Here is a 23,683-nt window from a genome sequence, read left to right as displayed (position 1 = left end):
GGTCCGGTATGCTCTGGTCTGAGTCGCGTTGTACAAAACTGGCGATAACTTTTCAGGCTAAAGGATAGCTGATGACCACCAAACGTGGTTAGTTGAATATTAACGTTAGCCAGTAAACTGACGCTTCTTTGTGGATTTCAGATTTGAGGTGAATAATACTTTTTTTTTACATGGTGAGGTGGGTTGCAGGAGAGTGTTTTGAAGTTTATATTTTTACAGAAAAAAAAAAGAAAAAAAAGATATGCGAAGAAAAGATGAAAATATAAATGTAAATATATATATACACAGGACACGACAAGACGAGGACAAAGAGGACTTCACTCCCAGGACCCTGAGTTTCTCCTGATCCACCTATACTGACCAGAAAAATCTCCAATCATTCGTTGTTAAAGAACACACATCACAAAGTATCACAAAGCATCACATTGTCATGAAAAACAAAACAAAAAACAGACACCCGTCCCTCAGTGGAGGCTGCTGAGGGGAGAACGGCTCATAATAATAATGGCTGGAACAAGCTTATGAAATGGCATCAGACATATGGGAACCAACCTCCTGTGCTGTCCCTACCTCCCTCATCTCTACTCCTCCTCCTCCTGAGTACTCCTCCTGTAGTTCGGCTGTAATTCCCCTCCTGGTCAGCGGGGTGTAGCGATGAGCTGGTAGTGACGCGGCACGTTAGTGAAACTGCTGAACTCTGGGCTGAGGTCAATGCTGTCAGGTCCTCCAGGGCAGGAGAAGGAGAAATGTTGCAGCAGAGACACCAGGAGCAGAAAGATCTCCATACGAGCCAGAGACTCTCCCACACAGGCACGCTTACCTGCAGAGAAAACCAAGAAGGCAGGGTTTTTCTGGAAGTTTCCGTTCTGATCAAGGAAGTGATTGGGATTGAAGGTTGTGGGCGTGGCCCAGTGGTCCTGGTCTCTCAGAACAGAGTGCAGCATTGGAAGGATCACGGTGCCCTGAGGGATAGTGTACCCTCTGAATGAGATATTCTTGGTAGCATAGTGCGGAAGGTTCAATGGGGCGATGTCCAGGAAGCGCTGCACCTCGTGGATGACGGCTTCTGTGAAGGGGAGGGACTTCCTGTCCTCCATTTGAGGGACGCGCTGTCGGCCAATCACTGTGTCGATCTCCTGCTGAACGTGCTCCTGAATGTCGGGGTATTTGAGGAGCAGCATGAAGGCGTATCTGAGAGTGGTGCTGGTGGTCTCTGTTCCTGCAAGGAAGAGGTCCAACACTGTGGACACCAGGTTCTCGTAATGGAACTCAGAGGAGGACACATCCTTCTCCTGGTTGAGTCTGGTGAGGAAGCAGTCTGTGAAGTCTCTAGGGTTGCCTGGGTCAATGGTCTCCTGGTGCTCATGGATCTTTTTCATCACAAAGCCTCTCAACTCGTCCATCTGGCCGAACACGACTTGCTGCCGACCAGGCAGGTGTTCCATCAGCCAGGGGAAGATGTTGTACAGCTGTCCACAGGGGCTGCTTCCAAAGCGCAGTACAGCTGAGAGGATGTTGAGCAAGTGCAGGAAGTTGTCATCGTCATAGCCAAAGCGCTGGCCGAACACCAGGGAGCAGATGACGTTGGACACGGTGCGACTCAGGAATGGATGAGGATCGAAGGGCACGGCTTTAGTGGCGACCAGACTGTCTATGAGGTGTTGGCTCTCCTCCTGTACCCACTCCTCCATCCTCTTACGGCCCATCCCAAAGTCTCTCAGCGTGGTCAGGGTGAAACGACGCAGCTGGCGCCAACGCTCCCCATTACTGATGGCCAGGCCGTATCCCCTGGTAACAAGGACCAGGAAGGGGACAGGAGCTCGTCCTGTGAAATCCTCAGCCTGGTCCACCAGAGCCTCCTTGACTGCCCCGTACCCCACCAGCACCACGGCTCGCTGGAGCCCAAGATACACTGTCATCACTGGCCCATACACACCACTCCACTTGGTGAGGGTCTTGAAGGGGGCCTGTTTGTCAATCTGAAGCAGGTTGCCTAGAAGCGGCAGGGCGCAGGGTCCTGGGGGTAGATGGACATGTCTCTGTCTCCTCAGCCTGAACAACCACAGTAGAAGCAACAACACCAGGCCTCCCAACACCACGCTACTACACATCTCCATTGTTCCAGCCTGCAAAACAAACAACAACGTCTCTTGTTAATGTTCTTCTTCTTATGTAGTACTATATTGCATCACTCCAATATTGTATCCTTCCGCGCGGCAAGATGCATTCAGAGTAAGAATTTTCTGATTAGTCCTCTGTACCGGGTTATGTTGCGGCTGACCCCCCCCCCCCCCCCTTAAATAGCTGCAGCGGCACTACTTCCACCTCTTCTCTTTCTCTGCGCATTCCTGAGACGATTTGCTAGGTAAGAGCTGTATAACTTAGTGTATAGGGCAGACGTATACCCACAGCTATTCAATAGCTTGGAGCAGCTAGCTAGCCTCTCCATCTGGGTGCTCTGTTGTCCCCCTCCAACCCCCATCCTCTTTTCCCTTAGAAACTCACATACAGCTCTATTACACTGCGGGTGAAACTACCATGCCCAGTATGGTGTTTCGCTGTGAAAAAGGCAAGGTGTCTCTGTCCACAGGCAGCGGCCTGCGTCTTAGAAGGCGGAGCCCAGCAGTCAATCTGAAACACACACTGCCAATGCTGCCGTCCCTTGCATAGAGACATTAAACACTGAACACCTCCTTTTATACTGTTTTCACACTGTGTATTTATTCACTAGACTTTTGACATGTTATCATTCTAATATAATTACTAATGTACATTGCATTTTTTGTTAGTGTTTATACACACCGCGTATTTATATACTGGACTCTTGACATAACTAATATAAAGTATTTACTAGGGGTTTAACGGTTCGCTAAACCCACGGTTCAGTACGTATTGCGATTTTGGCGTCACGGTTCAGTTTTGGGTATGATACAGCGGAAAAATGAAATTCCAACCGGTACTGTAGTTAATTTTAGCGGGCCTTGCGAGGGGCCTTGCGAGGAAGAGGAGGGGCCTTTTGGTGAGTGTACTGTGAGCAAGTGAAACAGGAGCAAGAAGGAGGAAGGGAGAGGCAGTAACCAACTGAACTGACTTGCGCTAGTAGACTAACTTCTAGCTTGTCAGAGCTAGGTTGTTTATCATCCAATATGATTACGTAGTACCTGTCTTGACTGCATCAAACCTTGAGAAGCTAGTTGGCTAAGATAGCTAGGCTAATTGAGTCTTCATGTGCTTTCTCCCTGTCCTACAGAATTTTTCTGCTCATCCTCATCCTCATCAGTTCTGGTGCCTATGTCTCAGGGTCTTCTGGTGTTGAAGCCCTGGTTGACTGAATATTTCTGAATGGGTTCAGATGAAAGGAATGTCGACCTCCCTCCTAACCCCTCATTCTGGACAAGGGTTCTGTCTGAGTAGTCGCTGGTTAACTAGGGGCATCCCCCAGCGTGCTGTGCTCGGCTGGGGCAATGGACACTTCATTTCACAGATGCAACCAATGCAAAAGGTTTTATCGGCTTTTGTTTGCTAGAGTGAGAGCGTTCTGGGCCAGGGCCGACCTGAACAGACTCTCATGTTGTTACTGCAGCATTTCGGCTGGTCGGCAGGCCTTTAACCTTTTGCTGTGGTGGTGGATTCTTTTGGAGGAGTTACTACCTCGTGGGCCCTACTCAGAGTTCCCCTCTTGGACATTTGCGCCTCGGCCAGTTGGGTGCTGTCTAGCACATGTTGACCCCATCTATGTGGTCAGGAGGGCTGTTCATGGTGTTGTATCTGCTTATCTGGGAAGGGGCAGAGGGACACAGCAACCGTGACTGCTCTGAGCTCAGTCCGGACTGGACTTTGCTCTTTGTCTGGCCAAAGACTAGTTCACTGATATATCTGGTACTGTGATACCATATTGGAGTGATCCAATATAGTGCTACATAACAAAGCCTTCATACAGTATGTAACCATGGTCATGGGAGGTATTGGATTACTCCAATCCTTTTTGTCGGTGATCTAGTGCGCCTCGAATAAGGACACGAGGTGGAAGTGGTGCGACTGCAACTATTTAAGGGGGGCAGCCGCAGTACCATGGTTGTGGTCAATCCTACAAATTCAATTCTAATTCAATTCTCTCTCCCTGTAAATAACATTCAATTCAATTCAAAATTCAGGTCAGTTTTTTAATTTGGAGATAATTCAATTCCTCAAAATTCCAGTGTTTGGTAAATTCCAAGAATTGAATTCCCAATTCAATATTATCCACAACAATTCCACAAATTCAAATTGAATTCCCTCAGGCTTTCAAGCTCATCATGTCACTGTTCAGACAGCCTACAGTAGCTATACTGGAAATATAGGAATACATTCTTGGAAAAAAGGTGCTATCTAGAACCTAAAATGGTTCTCCGGTTGTCCCCATAGGAGAACCCTGTGAAGAACCATTTTTGGTTCCATTTAGAACCCTGTTGGGTTCCATGTAGAGCCTCTACATGGAACCCAACAGGGTTCTACCTGGAACCAAAAATGGTTCTTCACAGGGTTCTCCTATGGGGACAACCGGAGAACCCTGTTTGGTTCCAGGTAGAACCCTGTTGGGTTCCATGTAGAGCCTCTACATGCAACCCAACAGGGTTCTACCTGGAACCAAAAAGGGTTATCCTACGGGGATAGCCGAAGAACCCTTTTGGAACCATTTTTTCTAAGAGCGTAGATTATTAAATACAAATCCCACAGAACATTTTGATACTATGTGCATTAATTCCATTAACTGGGAAATGTAAAATATTAAATTCCAAAGATTAAATGTTTTTAGAATTATAATTCACTTCCAATTTAAAAAAAAATCCAAACAGTCTAATTTCAATTCAAGTCAAATTCCATAACTGAAAAAAAATAAATAATAATAATTTTAAAAAATTCTCCACTTCAGGAGTGAATTTAATGGAATTTCTAATTAAATGGGAATTGACTCCTGGACTAACCTGAAAATCCTTACTCGGAATGTATCCTGCGGCACGGAAGGATACCATATTGGAGTGATCCAATAGCTCACATAACCGTGTTTACATACTTAATCTTCGTTGTTGTTGTTTCTTCTTTAACCCACCTATCTATCTTTAGTGTTTTCCCTCTCTCTGTGTTGCTCTCTGTCTCTGTTGCCTGCCTGACTGTGTGTGTGTGTGTGTGTGATGCAGAGATAAGGGTGTGTGTTGGAACTTACTGTACTGGAACAGAAGTGAACAACGGATGATGTGATTGGCTGCTGAGTCGTGCTGACATACTTTACACAGATTGCACCTTCACCCCAATCCCTTCCTGCTTTTTAGAATCTGAGGCCAACATTAACAAAGCAGATGACAGTGCAGAAATGACCAGGAGTGGAAAGGACTAATATCTAATACTTTGTCTGTCTCGGTTTTAAAACTTTTATTTGTATTTTTTATTAAACACATTTCCCCCAGGAAATGTTTACTGTTTTAAACATAATTTCCTGCAATTCTGCGTATTTTGACATGACTATAGGCCTATGACCAGGGTGGAAAACAGGTCAGATGTATTCAGGATGAGTATTTGGACAGTGACACATTGTTTGTTGTTTTGGCTCTGTTCTCCAGCACTTTGAATTTGAAATGATACAATGTCTATAAGGTTAAAGTGCAGACTGTCATCTTTAGGATTTTCATCCATATCAAACTGTTTAGAAATTACAGCACTTTTTCTACATAGTCCCCCCATTTTAGGGAACCAAAAGCATTTGGACAAATGTATTTATAAGTGTATTAAAGTAGTCAAAAGTTGTGTATTTGTTCCCATAGTCCTAGCATGCAATGACTACATCAAGCTTGTGTCTCTACAAACGTGTTGGATGCTTTCGCAATTTGCTTTGGTTGTGTTTCAGATCATTTTGTGCCCAATATAAATGAATAGTATTGTAAATACTTTTATTGTAAAGAAGAATAGATACATGTTTCTTAACACTGCTACGTGAATGTGGATACTACCATGATTATGGATAATCATGAATGAATCGTGAATAATGATGTGTGAGAAGGTTACAGACGTACCAAGATAATACCTCTTACCCGGTTCACTTCCATGCTCACCGAAGACCGTGATAATACTCCATTCTGCTGGCTGTTTGAGAGGCTTTAGGAGCCACGTTGATGGTATGGACAGAATCCACTTTGAGAAGCAACTCCTTGCTTAAGTCCTCCTTCCTATGTTGATAGCCGTGGAAGTTCTTAGGGATGAAATGTGCCCCAAAGATTGCTGATTGACGATTAGACGCCCAATTCGCCCGCCTCATTCTCACAAACTTATCCAACTTATTAGGACGTTTTTCATTGTGTGCAAAAAACTTCACCAAACTATAAACTTCACTAAACACTAAAAGGTTGATCAAAAGGAGATGAGTAAAAATGCAGTTGATAGCTTGATAATGTTACTGTCTTTACACCTACGAACAAACCCACGAGGGCGGACACGAAGGCTGAGCTTGGCTTTGTATTTCCCCACCGTGTGACCCAGGAGGACACGAAGGCTGAGCTTGGCTTTGTATTTCCCCACCGTGTGACCCAGGAGGACACGAAGGCTGAGCTTGACTTTGTATTTCCCCACCATGTGACCCAGGAGGACACGAAGGCTGAGCTTGGCTTTGTATTTCCCCACCATGTGACCCAGGAGGATACGAAGGCTGAGCTTGACTTTGTATTTCCCCACCGTGTGACCCAGGAGGACACGAAGGCTGAGCTTGGCTTTGTATTTCCCCACCGTGTGACCCAGGAGGACACGAAGGCTGAGCTTGGCTTTGTATTTCCCCAACGTGTGACCCAGGAGGACACGAAGGCTGAGCTTGACTTTGTATTTCCCCACCGTGTGACCCAGGAGGACACGAAGGCTGAGCTTGGCTTTGTATTTCCCCACCGTGTGACCCAGGAGGACACGAAGGCTGAGCTTGACTTTGTATTTCCCCACCGTGTGACCCAGGAGGACACGAAGGCTGAGCTTGACTTTGTATTATAGCGGGTTAGTTTAATGAGTTGGGGTGAGCTGTATGCCTCCCCCACTGCTATAATTTGGTTAGTTAGTTGTTATAGTGGGTTAGTTTAATGAGTTGGGGTGAGCTGTATGCCTCCCCCACTGCTATAATTTGGTTAGTTAGTTGTTATAACGGGTTAGTTTAATGAGTTGGGGTGAGCTGTATGCCTCCCCCAGTGCTATAATTTGGTTAGTTAGTTGTTATAGCGGGTTAGTTTAATGAGTTGGGGTGAGCTGTATGCCTCCCCCAGTGCTATAATTTGGTTAGTTAGTTGTTATAGCGGGTTAGTTTAATGAGTTGGGGTGAGCTGTATGCCTCCCCCAGTGCTATAATTTGGTTAGTTAGTTGTTATAGCGGGTTAGTTTAATGAGTTGGGGTGAGCTGTATGCCTCCCCCAGTGCTATAATTTGGTTAGTTAGTTGTTATAGCGGGTTAGTTTAATGAGTTGGGGTGAGCTGTATGCCTCCCCCAGTGCTATCATTTGGTTAGTTAGTTGTTATAGCGGGTTAGTTTAATGAGTTGGGGTGAGCTGTATGCCTCCCCCAGTGCTATAATTTGGTTAGTTAGTTGTTATAGCGGGTTAGTTTAATGAGTTGGGGTGAGCTGTATGCCTCCCCCAGTGCTATAATTTGGTTAGTTAGTTGTTATAGCGGGTTAGTTTAATGAGTTGGGGTGAGCTGTATGCCTCCCCCAGTGCTATAATTTGGTTAGTTAGTTGTTATAGCGGGTTAGTTTAATGAGTTGGGGTGAGCTGTATGCCTCCCCCAGTGCTATAATTTGGTTAGTTAGTTGTTATAGCGGGTTAGTTTAATGAGTTGGGGTGAGCTGTATGCCTCCCCCAGTGCTATAATTTGGTTAGTTAGTTGTTATAGCGGGTTAGTTTAATGAGTTGGGGTGAGCTGTATGCCTCCCCCAGTGCTATAATTTGGTTAGTTAGTTGTTATAGCGGGTTAGTTTAATGAGTTGGGGTGAGCTGTATGCCTCCCCCAGTGCTATAATTTGGTTAGTTAGTTGTTATAGCGGGTTAGTTTAATGAGTTGGGGTGAGCTGTATGCCTCCCCCAGTACTATAATTTGGTTAGTTAGTTGTTATAGCGGGTTAGTTTAATGAGTTGGGGTGAGCTGTATGCCTCCCCCAGTGCTATAATTTGGTTAGTTAGTTGTTATAGCGGGTTAGTTTAATGAGTTGGGGTGAGCTGTATGCCTCCCCCAGTGCTATAATTTGGTTAGTTAGTTGTTATAGCGGGTTAGTTTAATGAGTTGGGGTGAGCTGTATGCCTCCCCCAGTGCTATAATTTGGTTAGTTAGTTGTTATAGCGGGTTAGTTTAATGAGTTGGGGTGAGCTGTATGCCTCCCCCAGTGCTATAATTTGGTTAGTTAGTTGTTATAGCGGGTTAGTTTAATGAGTTGGGGTGAGCTGTATGCCTCCCCCAGTGCTATAATTTGGTTAGTTAGTTGTTATAGCGGGTTAGTTTAATGAGTTGGGGTGAGCTGTATGCCTCCCCCAGTGCTATAATTTGGTTAGTTAGTTGTTATAGCGGGTTAGTTTAATGAGTTGGGGTGAGCTGTATGCCTCCCCCAGTGCTATAATTTGGTTAGTTAGTTGTTATAGCGGGTTAGTTTAATGAGTTGGGGTGAGCTGTATGCCTCCCCCAGTGCTATAATTTGGTTAGTTAGTTGTTATAGCGGGTTAGTTTAATGAGTTGGGGTGAGCTGTATGCCTCCCCCAGTGCTATAATTTGGTTAGTTAGTTGTTATAGCGGGTTAGTTTAATGAGTTGGGGTGAGCTGTATGCCTCCCCCAGTGCTATAATTTGGTTAGTTAGTTGTTATAGCGGGTTAGTTTAATGAGTTGGGGTGAGCTGTATGCCTCCCCCAGTGCTATAATTTGGTTAGTTAGTTGTTATAGCGGGTTAGTTTAATGAGTTGGGGTGAGCTGTATGCCTCCCCCAGTGCTATAATTTGGTTAGTTAGTTGTTATAGCGGGTTAGTTTAATGAGTTGGGGTGAGCTGTATGCCTCCCCCAGTGCTATAATTTGGTTAGTTAGTTGTTATAGCGGGTTAGTTTAATGAGTTGGGGTGAGCTGTATGCCTCCCCCAGTGCTATAATTTGGTTAGTTAGTTGTTATAGCGGGTTAGTTTAATGAGTTGGGGTGAGCTGTATGCCTCCCCCAGTGCTATAATTTGGTTAGTTAGTTGTTATAGCGGGTTAGTTTAATGAGTTGGGGTGAGCTGTATGCCTCCCCCAGTGCTATAATTTGGTTAGTTAGTTGTTATAGCGGGTTAGTTTAATGAGTTGGGGTGAGCTGTATGCCTCCCCCAGTGCTATAATTTGGTTAGTTAGTTGTTATAGCGGGTTAGTTTAATGAGTTGGGGTGAGCTGTATGCCTCCCCCAGTGCTATAATTTGGTTAGTTAGTTGTTATAGCGGGTTAGTTTAATGAGTTGGGGTGAGCTGTATGCCTCCCCCAGTGCTATAATTTGGTTAGTTAGTTGTTATAGCGGGTTAGTTTAATGAGTTGGGGTGAGCTGTATGCCTCCCCCAGTGCTATAATTTGGTTAGTTAGTTGTTATAGCGGGTTAGTTTAATGAGTTGGGGTGAGCTGTATGCCTCCCCCAGCGCTATAATTTGGTTAGTTAGTTGTTATAGCGGGTTAGTTTAATGAGTTGGGGTGAGCTGTATGCCTCCCCCAGTGCTATAATTTGGTTAGTTAGTTGTTATAGCGGGTTAGTTTAATGAGTTGGGGTGAGCTGTATGCCTCCCCCAGTGCTATAATTTGGTTAGTTAGTTGTTATAGCGGGTTAGTTTAATGAGTTGGGGTGAGCTGTATGCCTCCCCCAGTGCTATAATTTGGTTAGTTAGTTGTTATAGCGGGTTAGTTTAATGAGTTGGGGTGAGCTGTATGCCTCCCCCAGTGCTATAATTTGGTTAGTTAGTTGTTATAGCGGGTTAGTTTAATGAGTTGGGGTGAGCTGTATGCCTCCCCCAGTGCTATAATTTGGTTAGTTAGTTGTTATAGCGGGTTAGTTTAATGAGTTGGGGTGAGCTGTATGCCTCCCCCAGTGCTATAATTTGGTTAGTTAGTTGTTATAGCGGGTTAGTTTAATGAGTTGGGGTGAGCTGTATGCCTCCCCCAGTGCTATAATTTGGTTAGTTAGTTGTTATAGCGGGTTAGTTTAATGAGTTGGGGTGAGCTGTATGCCTCCCCCAGTGCTATAATTTGGTTAGTTAGTTGTTATAGCGGGTTAGTTTAATGAGTTGGGGTGAGCTGTATGCCTCCCCCAGTGCTATAATTTGGTTAGTTAGTTGTTATAGCGGGTTAGTTTAATGAGTTGGGGTGAGCTGTATGCCTCCCCCAGTGCTATAATTTGGTTAGTTAGTTGTTATAGCGGGTTAGTTTAATGAGTTGGGGTGAGCTGTATGCCTCCCCCAGTGCTATAATTTGGTTAGTTAGTTGTTATAGCGGGTTAGTTTAATGAGTTGGGGTGAGCTGTATGCCTCCCCCAGTGCTATAATTTGGTTAGTTAGTTGTTATAGCGGGTTAGTTTAATGAGTTGGGGTGAGCTGTATGCCTCCCCCAGTGCTATAATTTGGTTAGTTAGTTGTTATAGCGGGTTAGTTTAATGAGTTGGGGTGAGCTGTATGCCTCCCCCAGTGCTATAATTTGGTTAGTTAGTTGTTATAGCGGGTTAGTTTAATGAGTTGGGGTGAGCTGTATGCCTCCCCAGTGCTATAATTTGGTTAGTTAGTTGTTATAGCGGGTTAGTTTAATGAGTTGGGGTGAGCTGTATGCCTCCCCCAGTGCTATAATTTGGTTAGTTAGTTGTTATAGCGGGTTAGTTTAATGAGTTGGGGTGAGCTGTATGCCTCCCCCAGTGCTATAATTTGGTTAGTTAGTTGTTATAGCGGGTTAGTTTAATGAGTTGGGGTGAGCTGTATGCCTCCCCCAGTGCTATAATTTGGTTAGTTAGTTGTTATAGCGGGTTAGTTTAATGAGTTGGGGTGAGCTGTATGCCTCCCCCAGTGCTATAATTTGGTTAGTTAGTTGTTATAGCGGGTTAGTTTAATGAGTTGGGGTGAGCTGTATGCCTCCCCCAGTGCTATAATTTGGTTAGTTAGTTGTTATAGCGGGTTAGTTTAATGAGTTGGGGTGAGCTGTATGCCTCCCCCAGTGCTATAATTTGGTTAGTTAGTTGTTATAGCGGGTTAGTTTAATGAGTTGGGGTGAGCTGTATGCCTCCCCCAGTGCTATAATTTGGTTAGTTAGTTGTTATAGCGGGTTAGTTTAATGAGTTGGGGTGAGCTGTATGCCTCCCCCAGTGCTATAATTTGGTTAGTTAGTTGTTATAGCGGGTTAGTTTAATGAGTTGGGGTGAGCTGTATGCCTCCCCCAGTGCTATAATTTGGTTAGTTAGTTGTTATAGCGGGTTAGTTTAATGAGTTGGGGTGAGCTGTATGCCTCCCCCAGTGCTATAATTTGGTTAGTTAGTTGTTATAGCGGGTTAGTTTAATGAGTTGGGGTGAGCTGTATGCCTCCCCCAGTGCTATAATTTGGTTAGTTAGTTGTTATAGCGGGTTAGTTTAATGAGTTGGGGTGAGCTGTATGCCTCCCCCAGTGCTATAATTTGGTTAGTTAGTTGTTATAGCGGGTTAGTTTAATGAGTTGGGGTGAGCTGTATGCCTCCCCCAGTGCTATAATTTGGTTAGTTAGTTGTTATAGCGGGTTAGTTTAATGAGTTGGGGTGAGCTGTATGCCTCCCCCAGTGCTATAATTTGGTTAGTTAGTTGTTATAGCGGGTTAGTTTAATGAGTTGGGGTGAGCTGTATGCCTCCCCCAGTGCTATAATTTGGTTAGTTAGTTGTTATAGCGGGTTAGTTTAATGAGTTGGGGTGAGCTGTATGCCTCCCCCAGTGCTATAATTTGGTTAGTTAGTTGTTATAGCGGGTTAGTTTAATGAGTTGGGGTGAGCTGTATGCCTCCCCCAGTGCTATAATTTGGTTAGTTAGTTGTTATAGCGGGTTAGTTTAATGAGTTGGGGTGAGCTGTATGCCTCCCCCAGTGCTATAATTTGGTTGGTAGAATACATTTCTATTCTGATTTCAGATTTAAATAGCGGAGAAGTACACTAAGTTTTTCTGTATGTTTTTGGGAAAGAGTTCAATTCTGAAAACAGACGTTTATATTAACAGTTTTTCACTTTTCATGTAGCCTCATTTGGGCCAGATAACAGCCTTTCCACCGATCACGCAACATTATGGACTAAACGTTCAAATCCTGTTGCTGCAGGATTATTTAGCTTCGGCAATACTGGTCAAATTACGATCCTACATATGTATGTGTAAGACACAGTAACTGAGAATAACTGGTATCAGGCTTTGATTTATGAAACACCATGAATGATACCGAGGTGCAACTGAAAATGTATGGTTCACTCAGTAGGCTTTGTACACTAATTGAGCAGACTGACAGAGATGAATTTGTTGTGTAGAGATGTGCACAGGAGAGCACTCATACAGGATCCCAGAACCCATCATGTGACTAATTACCTTAATTGTTGTTATCCATTTAGGCGGTTCATAATTGATGCTCCTCCAAGTTAATATTTGCATAATTAGAACATCTTGTTTTTTTAACCATTTCAGATTCGTGTAAATGCTTTCAAGGATCAAATGAAGTGTCGTCATCCTAGAAAATCAGATTAGATTCAGCAATTTATCTTTTCCACTTTTTGAATTTCAAAGGATAGATTTGTGATTTGTTTGTGATTTTTCTTTGGAATGCTTGTAATTAGTGAGAGTGATGGGAGGAGAAGGTGCAGAGACAGATAGAGTTTCTGCTTTCACAGGATGCAGATGATCTTATTGTCATGACTCATTATTGAGCTGTGGTGTCAGAGACTCCTGGTGTGGATGTGTCTATGAGTCATCTGATAGGATGCTGAGGAATGACTCTTCTAAGGAATAATAATGCTCAGAGTAGACTTTGTGTTGAGAGTCAATCCAACCACGTACTGTATGATCATTTAGTTGTTTTGGTAATCACTATTTGTAGGTGTAGCCTTATAATTGATAAGGATGTTCAATTTTTCCTACCCTCAGTCTTTATTTGTTGTTAGTAACTTTCTTCTTACCAAGACATGTAGGAGTCCTTACCCTTTGTATCTCTCTCTCTCCACTCTCCAAGGCTAAACCACTAAGAAAACTCATCCAGCAGACCTTCAAACAATTTGCCAACCTAAACGATGAACAGAGCATTCACAAGTTCTTTGAGATCCTGTCTCCCATTTACAGATTCGACAAAGAATGTTTTAAATGTGCCCTTGGGGTAAGTAGGCTAGTGATAGACGCTTCACTATCCCACTGTGATAACGGTTGGCTGTCCTCAGGGAAACCCTGGCTGGCAGGGTTCCAGATAGGAAGCGCTCAGCTCAGTAGCCTTCATGACGTGTTTCACAGTGACACCTGCTGGGCATATCAAACACTGTTGCTTCTTTCATCTGTCTGTCTGTCTGTCTCTGTGTCCATCTCTCTGTATTCTAGTCCAGTTGGATTATCTCTGTGGAGCTTGCCATTGGACCTGAGGAGGGCATCAGCTACCTGACAGACAAAGGCTCTACTGTGAGTTACTGCTGAGTTATCAAACCTTTCCTTTATTCACCTTTTATTCACATTCTTCTGTACATTTTGTACAATTACATTTCCTACCCAATCCAGGTCTTATTCAGTCGTTCAGTGACGTTCAGGCTAGCCAGGAAGATGATAACCACCATGGATGTTTCGTTCTGTGCTTTCTGTTCTGTCTGTGTTCAGCCGACACATCTGGCCAACTTCACCCAGGTACAGACCATCCAGTACTCCAGCACGGAGGACAAGGTGCGCCAGGGGATGCTGCTGCTCAATGTGGCTGGAGCCCCTGAGGTACCGTGTGTGTGTGTGTGAGCATGTATGAGTTCAGTAACATGCCCTGCAGTGGCCTCAGTGAAGTTATTTCCAGCACTGTGGCTGGTTGACAGATGAGGAACTCTGAGCAGTAAACACTTGAATGACCACTAAGGGATTCTCCACCCCTGATACTAGCAAAACATACTCCTCCCTGCATGGGTTCTTCGATGGACTGTGTGTGTGTGTTTGTCCTCTCACTTCTCTCCTTTGATGTGCTGTGCTTTGTCCTAACTGGAGGTCTCAGCTGGAGGAGGTAGCCCTGCTGATGAAGCCTCTTTGTTGTCTAACTGTGTCTGTCTGTCTGTCTGTGTCTGTCTGACTCTCTAATGGTGTCTGTCTGACTCTGTCTGTCTGTCTAACTCTGTCTGTCTGTCTGTCTGTCTGTCTGATTGACTGTCTGTGTCTGTCTGTCTGTCTGTCTGTCTGTCTGTCTGTCTGTCTGTCTGTCTGTGTCTGTCTGTCTGTCTGTCTGTCTGTCTGTCTGTCTGTCTGTCTGTCTGTGACTGTCTGTCTGACTGTCTGTCTGACTGTCTGTCTGACTGACTGTCTGTCTGACTGTGTCTGTTTGACTGTCTGTCTGTGTATCTGGGTGTGTCTGCAGCCTCTGACGGTGACCACAGCGTCTCTGAACACGGCAGAGAACATGGCGGACCTGATAGATGGATACTGTCGCCTGGTCAACGGAGTCTCCCAGTCCTTCATCGTCCGCGTTCAAAAGGGTACGCTAACACTGCTGCTGACACCTTTACACTGAGTGGAGGGGTTTTACACACACCCACAATAACAACAGGATCTGGATAACAACAAGGCCGACACAGAGAAAGAGGGAACGTCTGAAAAACAGTGAGCAGACGTTCCCCTTTTCTCTATGCAGTGGAAGTACAGACTGACATGCTGCTGTGTTGTGTACTGTGGACAATGGACATGACTGTGTTAGAGCAGTGGTGGAAAGAGCTCCAGACTCCACTGCACTGAGGCTGGATTGTAGGCTCACAGAGTGATCGATGTAATAGGATTTATTTGACCTTTACTTATACAGGTGTGTCCATGAAGAACACATTGTTATTTACAATGACGACCTGTCAAACACATCAATACACGTCTATATTCACATCAATTACCAAATACACATCTACATACACATCAATTACACAATACACATCTATATTCACATCAATTACACAATACACATCTATATTCACATCAATTACACAATACACATCTATATTCACATAAATTACACAATACCCAGCTATACACACATGAATTACACAATACACATCTATATACACATCAATTGCACAATACACATCTATATACACATCGATTACACAATACACATCTATATACACACCAATTACACAATACACATCTTTATACACATCAATTACACAATACACATCAATTACACAATACACATCTATATACACACCAATTACACAATACACATCTTTATACACATCAATTACCAAATACACATCAATTACACAATACACATCTATATACACATCAATTACACAATACCCATCTATATACACATCAATTACACAATACACATCTTTATACACATCAATTGCCAAATACACATCTATATACACATCAATTACTAAATACACATCAATTACACAATGCACATCTATATACACATCAATTGCCAAATACACATCTATATTCACATCAATTACACGATGCACATCTGTATACACATCAATTACACGATGCACATCTGTTTACACATCAATTACACAATACACGTCTATATTCACATCAATTACGCGATACACGAAAAGCAAACCCAAAAGGTAAAACATAATCATATGAAACATATCCATTCGTCAGTAAGTGAGCCCACATTCATCCACGACTTCATATGTTTTGTAACTGATTTTCATTTCAGATTATAGGTGTGGTAATAATGTTGTAATTGGCATAATGTTTTTCCAGTAAGACTCTTCTCTGCTTTAGGCTCATAAATGAAAGAATGTTACATATTTGATGTCTCATATTATGAAATGATATTAATAATGATGAATGTGTGACTGTGGGCATTAGAATGGATCCTGTTGATGGGCTGTAACTGTACAGCTAACCCGACATCTAACTCCCTTTAACAATCACCAACAGAGGGAGAGAGAGCGCTACCTTCCATCCCAAAGTCCACCCCGAAGTAAGTACATGTCTCTCTCTATCCTCTATCTCTCTCTCCTCTATATCTCTCTCTCCTCTATATCTCTCTCTCCTATCGCTTCTCTCTTTCTCCTATCTCTTCTCTCTTTCTCCTCTATCTTCTATCTCTTCTCTCTCTCCTATCTCTTCTCTCTCTATCCTCTATCTCTCTCTCCTCTATATCTCTCTCTCCTCTATATCTCTCTCTCCTATCTCTTCTCTCTTTCTCCTATCTCTTCTCTCTCTCCTATCTCTTCTCTCTCTCTCCTCTATATCTCTCTCTCCTATCTCTTCTCTCTTTCTCCTATCTCTTCTCTCTTTCTCCTCTATCTTCTATCTCTTCTCTCTCTCCTATCTCTTCTCTCTCTCTCCTCTATATCTCTCTCTCCTCTGTATCTCTCTCTCCTATCTCTTCTCTCTTTCTCCTATCTCTTCTCTCTTTCTCCTCTATCTTCTATCTCTTCTCTCTCTCCTATCTCTTCTCTCTCTATCCTCTATCTCTCTCTCCTCTATATCTCTCTCCTATCTCTTCTATCTCTTCTCTCTCTATCCTCTATATCTCTCTCTCCTATCTCTTCTCTCTTTCTTCTATCTCTTGTCTCTCTCTCCTCTCTCTCTCTCTCTCTCTCTCTCCTCTCTATCTCTCCTCTCTATCTCTCTCCTCTCTATCTCTCTCTCCTCTCTATCTCTCCTCTCTCTCTCTCCTCTATCTCTCCTCTCTATATCTCTCCTCTCTATATCTCTCCTCTCTATATCTCTCCTCTCTATCTCTCCTCTCTATCTCTCCTCTCTATATCTCCTCTCTCTCTCTCCTCTCTATCTCTCCTCTCTATCTCTCTCCTCTCCATCTCCTCTCTCTCTCCTCTCTATCTCTCCTCTCTATCTCTCTCCTCTCTATCTCTCCTCTCTATCTCTCTCCTCTCTATCTCTCCTCTCTCTATCTCTCTCCTCTCTATCTCTCCTCTCTCTATCTCTATCTCTCCTCTCTATCTCTCCTCTCTCTCTCTCCTCTATCTCTCCTCTCTATATCTCTCCTCTCTATATCTCCTCTCTCTCTCTCCTCTCTATCTCTCCTCTATATCTCTCCTCTCTATCTCTCCTCTCTATCTCTCCTCTCTATATCTCCTCTCTATCTCTCCTCTCTATATCTCCTCTCTCTATCTCTCCTCTCTATCTCTCCTCTCTATCTCTCCTCTCTCTATCTCTCCTCTCTCTATATCTCCTCTCTCTATCTCTCCTCTCTATATCTCCTCTCTATCTCTCCTCTCTATATCTCCTCTCTCTATCTCTCCTCTCTATCTCTCCTCTCCTCTATCTCTCCTCTCTATATCTCTCCTCTCTATATCTCTCCTCTCTATATCTCTCCTCTCTATATCTCCTCTCTCTATCTCTCCTCTCTATATCTCTCTTCTCTATATCTCCTCTCTCTATCTCTCATCTCTATCTCTCCTCTCTCTATATCTCCTCTCTCTATCTCTCTCCTCTCTATCTCTCTATCTCTCTCCTCTCTCTCTCCTCTCTCTATCTCTCCTCTCTATCTCTCCTCTCTCTATCTCTCCTCTCTCTATATCTCTCCTCTCTATCTCTCCTCTCTCTATATCTCCTCTCTCTATATCTCCTCTCTATCTCTCCTCTCTCTCTCTCCTCTATCTCTCCTCTCTCTATATCTCCTCTCTCTATATCTCTCCTCTCTAGCTCTCTCCTCTCTATATCTCTCCTCTCTATCTCTCTCCTCTCTATATCTCCTCTCTCTATCTCTCCTCTCTCTATCTCTCCTCTCTCTATCTCTCCTCTCTCTATATCTCCTCTCTCTATATCTCCTCTCTATCTCTCTCTATCTCTCTCTCTCCTCTATCTCTCCTCTCTATATCTCTCCTCTCTATATCTCTCCTCTCTATCTCTCCTCTCTCTCTCTCCTCTCTCTCTCTCCTCTCTATCTCTCCTCTCTATCTCTCTCCTCTCTATCTCCTCTCTCTCTCCTCTCTATCTCTCCTCTCTATCTCTCTCCTCTCTATCTCTCTATATCTCTCCTCTCTATCTCTCTCCTCTCTATCTCTCCTCTCTCTATCTCTCCTCTCTATCTCTCCTCTCTCTATCTCTCCTCTCTATCTCTCCTCTCTCATCTGGAAAGTTTCTTCCAGGCAGCATATCATGTTTCAGTCAGGTGCTCTGAAAACCAACACAAGCCTTGCTCCCCTCCTACCGCTTCTTTTTGGCAGAATCATGAGGAATTTCTCTGACCCTGTTTTGAGTCCCCGCCCCTCTGACCCCCCAACCCTTTAACCATATCCTATTGGAAGTACTGATGGGCCTACTTATCGGGATCCCCCAGCAGCACCCCTGCCAAACATGCCCTGCCAGTGAATGGAATGGTCCTGGAACTGTCTAACAGAGCCCAGTCATAGTGCCACAGTGTGGACAGGCCAGTCTGTCTTTCTGTTCTGTTGTCTGGTGACTGGAGAAACCATCCTTTCACAGGGAAATGTACAGCACTCATCTGTTCAAACCTGTATTCCACAGAGTCTCCAACCATGAGAAGCGTCTGGATGGGGGGGTCCGGACAAGGGTTGCATGTGTCTCAGGTAGGACCTTCTCACTCTCTCTTTTCACGTCTCCTGGGTTTGGGGTCGGATGAGGTTTGGGGTCGGATGAGGTTTGGGGTCAGATGAGGTTTGGGGTCAGAAGAGGTTTGGGGTCAGAAGAGGTTTGAGGTCAGAAGAGGTTTGGGGTCAGAAGAGGTTTGGGTTCAGAAGAGGTTTGGGGTCAGAAGAGGTTTGGGGTCAGAAGAGGTTTGGGGTCAGATGAGGTTTGGTATTGTCCTGGGACTGTGAAGCTGTTGATACGTTGTCTTGTTGGGCTTTGCCATGGTAACAAAACAGTTTTCCACACAGAAGCCTTTACTGAAATGAGTATCTGCCATGTTAACTATCCCATAATTGACTGGTTTATTAGCGCATGCAGTGGTGACAGACAGGATGCAGAGATGTCAGTAGAATACTTGTGATGATTGACAGCCCATCAGTCAGCTAGATGTCTGACATGTACTTTGATATGAGCACTCTGATGCTCCGGTGGAGCAGAACACATAGTATGAGTAGAATAGTGAAAGTACATATGGCTCCCTCTTCCTACACAATGTTCACCACATCCTAGTGGGCTGTTGAAGCACCATACAAGCTACATTACAGGTTATAGTCTTCTGGTCCTATCTGGCGATGCCTAGGTTGAGTCCCAAATGGGACCCTATCCCCTTTACAGGGCACTATTTTTTACCAGGTTCCATAGGGATCCGGTGATGTGGTTTGTTGGTGATCTAGCTGATATATTGGTGCAGTCTGGCCTAGATTTAGGTTCACATTTTTTTTTTGGGGGGGGGGTTAATTTATTGGCACCTGTAAAACATCACTATGAATCAACCATCAGTCTGTTATCAGACGGCTCTGTACAACATCACTATGAATCAACCATCAGTCTGTTATCAGACAGCTCTGTAAAACATCACTATGAATCAATCATCAGTCTGTTATCAGACGGCTCTGTAAAACATCACTATGAATCAATCATCAGTCTGTTATCAGACGGCTCTGTAAAACATCACTATGAATCAACCATCAGTCTGTTATCAGACAGCTCTGTAAAACATCACTATGAATCAACCATCGGTCTGTTATCAGATGGCTCTGTAAAACATCACTATGAATCAACCATCAGTCTGTTATCAGACGGCTCTGTACAACATCACTATGAATCAACCATCGGTCTGTTATCAGACGGCTCTGTAAAACATCACTATGAATCAACCATCAGTCTGTTATCAGACGGCTCTGTAAAACATCACTATGAATCAACCATCAGTCTGTTATCAGACGGCTCTATAAAACATCACTATGAATCAACCATCAGTCTGTTATCAGACGGCTCTGTACAACATCACTATGAATCAACCATCAGTCTGTTATCAGACGGCTCTGTAAAACATCACTATGAATCAACCATCAGTCTGTTATCAGACGGCTCTGTAAAACATCACTATGAATCAACCATCAGTCTGTTATCAGACGGCTCTGTAAAACATCACTATGAATCAACCATCAGTCTGTTATCAGACGGCTCTGTAAAACATCACTATGAATCAACCATCAGTCTGTTATCAGACGGCTCTGTAAAACATCACTATGAATCAACCATCAGTCTGTTATCAGACGGCTCTGTAAAACATCACTATGAATCAACCATCAGTCTGTTATCAGACGGCTCTGTAAAACATCACTATGAATCAACCATCAGTCTGTTATCAGACGGCTCTGTAAAACATCACTATGAATCAACCATCAGTCTGTTATCAGATGGCACCTGTAAAACATCACTATGAATCAATCATCAGTCTGTTATCAGACGGCTCTGTAAAACATCACTATGAATCAACCATCAGTCTGTTATCAGACGGCTCTGTAAAACATCACTATGAATCAACCATCAGTCTGTTATCAGACGGCTCTGTAAAACATCACTATGAATCAACCATCAGTCTGTTATCAGACGGCTCTGTACAACATCACTATGAATCAACCATCAGTCTGTTATCAGACGGCTCTGTAAAACATCACTATGAATCAACCATCAGGACCAGGCCAATGGCACAAATTACACCCAAGGTTACATTTCACCAGCCAGCCAAGTACTGTCTGGCTCTGGCAATACATCCTCACCCCACAGCACCTCATCTATCAACTCAACACTGTGTCAGTGGGCACAGGCCTGTGTGTGTGTGGACGTGTTTAACTATTTAACTCATAGTAAACAAACAAACATTTGAACAACTGGGGGCATATTGTTAGTCTCCACAAGGTCAAATGCTATTTCTAGGAGGTTTAGGGTTAAGATTAAACTTAGTGTTAGAATTACTTTAAGGGTTAGGAGCTAGTGTTAAGGTTCGGTTTTTGGGTTAAGGGTAATGTACGGATTATTATAATATATCTTTTTTTAACATTTATTTAACTAGGCAAGTCAGTTAAGAACAAATTCTTATTTACAATGATGCCCTATCGGGGCGGCAGGGTAGCCTAGTGGTTAGAGCGTTGGACTAGTAACCGGAAGGTTGCAAGTTCAAAACCCCGAGCTGACAAGGTACAAATCTGTCGTTCTGCCCCTAAACAGGCAGTTACCCCACTGTTCCTAGGCCGTCATTGAAAATAAGAGTTTGTTCTTAACTGACTTGCCTAGTTAAATAAAGGTAAAATAAATAAATAAAAATCGGGGGAACAGTGGCCTTGTTCAGGGGCAGAACGACATATTTTTACCTTGTCAGCCAGGGGATTCGATCCAGCAACCTTTTGGTAACTAGTCCAATGCTCTAACCACTAGGCTACCTGCCACCCCAGGGGTTAGGGGTTAGGGTTAGGGGTTAGGGGAAATAGGATTTTGAATGGTACTGAATTGTGTGTCCCCACAATGTTACTGTAGCTGTGCAAGACTGTGTGTGTGTGTGTCCTCTCCTTCCTATCTCTCCAGTTTAAATGTCACAGAGCTCTTCCCCCAGTCTCCTGCCCACATCACAGTAGAATGTTAATGACTACTGGGTGAGTGTCAGATAAAGAGCTGATTGAGAGGGTGGATGGAGCAGGGAGGAGCAGGGTGGAGCAGGGGACAGACAGGCCTGTGTGCATATGGTCCCATTGACACAGCACACTCAGAACGAATAGAGGGATGCTTGTGTGAAACTCGAGTCCCCCCATATGATCATGATGGTACTGGGGAGAAGTCTTGTTGTGGCACCCTATTCCCTATATAACGGCACCCTATTCCGTATATAGTGCACTACTTTGGACCCTAGTTGAAAGTAGTGCACTACATAGGGAATAAGGTTCTGAAGACCCTTGCTAGATATGCTCAGGCATCACTGTAGTTAAATGTATTGTCATGTTGTATAACTCTCTTATTCTCTGTCATTACCTTGTCATTATAACACGATAAGGTTGTGCAAGGTTCAGTTGATATAGTTCTGATGCAGAATGTTTAGATGTGTCACGTTCGGACCTTTATTTTCCTATGTTTTGTCTTTATTTAGTATGGTCAGGGCGTGAGTTGGGTGGGTTGTCTATGTTTTGTCTTTATTTAGTATGGTCAGGGCGTGAGTTGGGTGGGTTGTCTATGTTTTGTCTTTATTTAGTATGGTCAGGGCGTGAGTTGGGTGGGTTGTCTATGTTTTGTCTTTATTTAGTATGGTCAGGGCGTGAGTTGGGTGGGTATTCTATGTTTTGTCTTTATTTAGTATGGTCAGGGCGTGAGTTGGGTGGGTATTCTATGTTTTGTCTTTATTTAGTATGGTCAGGGCGTGAGTTGGGTGGGTATTCTATGTTTTGTGTTTATTTAGTATGGTCAGGGCGTGAGTTGGGTGGGTTGTCTATGTTTTGTGTTTATTTAGTATGGTCAGGGCGTGAGTTGGGTGGGTTGTCTATGTTTTGTCTTTATTTAGTATGGTCAGGGCGGGAGTTGGGTGGGTTGTCTATGTTTTGTCTTTATTTAGTATGGTCAGGGCGGGAGTTGGGTGGGTTGTCTATGTTTTGTCTTTATTTAGTATGGTCAGGGCGGGAGTTGGGTGGGTTGTCTATGTTTTGTCTTTATTTAGTATGGTCAGGGCGTGAGTTGGGTGGGTTGTCTATGTTTTGTCTTTATTTAGTATGGTCAGGGCGGGAGTTGGGTGGGTATTCTATGTTTTGTCTTTATTTAGTATGGTCAGGGCGTGAGTTGGGTGGGTTGTCTATGTTTTGTCTTTATTTAGTATGGTCAGGGCGTGAGTTGGGTGGGTTGTCTATGTTTTGTCTTTATTTAGTATGGTCAGGGCGTGAGTTGGGTGGGTTGTCTATGTTTTGTGTTTATTTAGTATGGTCAGGGCGTGAGTTGGGTGGGTTGTCTATGTTTTGTCTTTATTTAGTATGGTCAGGGCGTGAGTTGGGTGGGTTGTCTATGTTTTGTCTTTATTTAGTATGGTCAGGGCGGGAGTTGGGTGGGTTGTCTATGTTTTGTCTTTATTTAGTATGGTCAGGGCGTGAGTTGGGTGGGTTGTCTATGTTTTGTCTTTATTTAGTATGGTCAGGGCGTGAGTTGGGTGGGTTGTCTATGTTTTGTCTTTATTTAGTATGGTCAGGGCGTGAGTTGGGTGGGTTGTCTATGTTTTGTCTTTATTTAGTATGGTCAGGGCGGGAGTTGGGTGGGTATTCTATGTTTTGTCTTTATTTAGTATGGTCAGGGCGTGAGTTGGGTGGGTTGTCTATGTTTTGTCTTTATTTAGTATGGTCAGGGCGTGAGTTGGGTGGGTATTCTATGTTTTGTGTTTATTTAGTATGGTCAGGGCGTGAGTTGGGTGGGTATTCTATGTTTTGTCTTTATTTAGTATGGTCAGGGCGTGAGTTGGGTGGGTTGTCTATGTTTTGTCTTTATTTAGTATGGTCAGGGCGTGAGTTGGGTGGGTTGTCTATGTTTTGTCTTTATTTAGTATGGTCAGGGCGTGAGTTGGGTGGGTTGTCTATGTTTTGTCTTTATTTAGTATGGTCAG

General features: G+C 43.8%; 2 protein-coding genes across 12 annotated transcripts in view; one reads left to right on the top strand and one right to left on the bottom strand.

Annotated features, from left to right (window-relative positions):
• The window catches only part of ptk2ab (protein tyrosine kinase 2ab), a 143,500-nt gene that overhangs the window by 67,825 nt on the left and 51,992 nt on the right, over positions 1–23,683 (top strand). For all 8 annotated transcript variants that reach the window (XR_004206617.1, XM_031811737.1, XM_031811733.1 and 5 more), the window contains 6 exons: positions 13,205–13,345; positions 13,561–13,638; positions 13,831–13,938; positions 14,564–14,681; positions 16,087–16,129; positions 18,649–18,710. Coding sequence is in view for 7 of the 8 variants with exons in the window: in XM_031811737.1 (XP_031667597.1) it covers positions 13,205–13,345; positions 13,561–13,638; positions 13,831–13,938; positions 14,564–14,681; positions 16,087–16,129; positions 18,649–18,710 (550 nt within the window). In the remaining variant the exon portion in view is untranslated. The remainder of the gene's footprint in view (positions 1–13,204; positions 13,346–13,560; positions 13,639–13,830; positions 13,939–14,563; positions 14,682–16,086; positions 16,130–18,648; positions 18,711–23,683) is intronic.
• On the bottom strand, positions 70–5,170 carry LOC116359237 (cytochrome P450 2F3-like). 4 transcript variants are annotated; one of them, XM_031811746.1, is made up of 3 exons: positions 4,965–5,170; positions 3,652–3,776; positions 70–2,126 (listed from the first exon to the last, which is right to left on the bottom strand). In XM_031811746.1, the coding sequence occupies exons 2-3, from the start codon at positions 3,685–3,687 to the stop codon at positions 639–641; spliced, it is 1,524 nt and encodes a 507-aa protein (XP_031667606.1). In that variant the 5' UTR covers positions 3,688–3,776; positions 4,965–5,170; the 3' UTR covers positions 70–638. The 4 variants fall into 4 exon arrangements, with proteins under 4 accessions (XP_031667606.1, XP_031667605.1, XP_031667607.1 ...); XM_031811745.1 differs by lacking the exon at positions 3,652–3,776; XM_031811747.1 differs by lacking the exon at positions 3,652–3,776 and having other exon boundaries at positions 5,054–5,158.

The sequence above is a fragment of the Oncorhynchus kisutch genome, unplaced genomic scaffold (assembly GCF_002021735.2).
Source record: "Oncorhynchus kisutch isolate 150728-3 unplaced genomic scaffold, Okis_V2 Okis02a-Okis13b_hom, whole genome shotgun sequence".
Lineage (NCBI taxonomy): Eukaryota > Metazoa > Chordata > Actinopteri > Salmoniformes > Salmonidae > Oncorhynchus > Oncorhynchus kisutch.
This window is presented reverse-complemented; position numbering and strand designations above follow the sequence as displayed.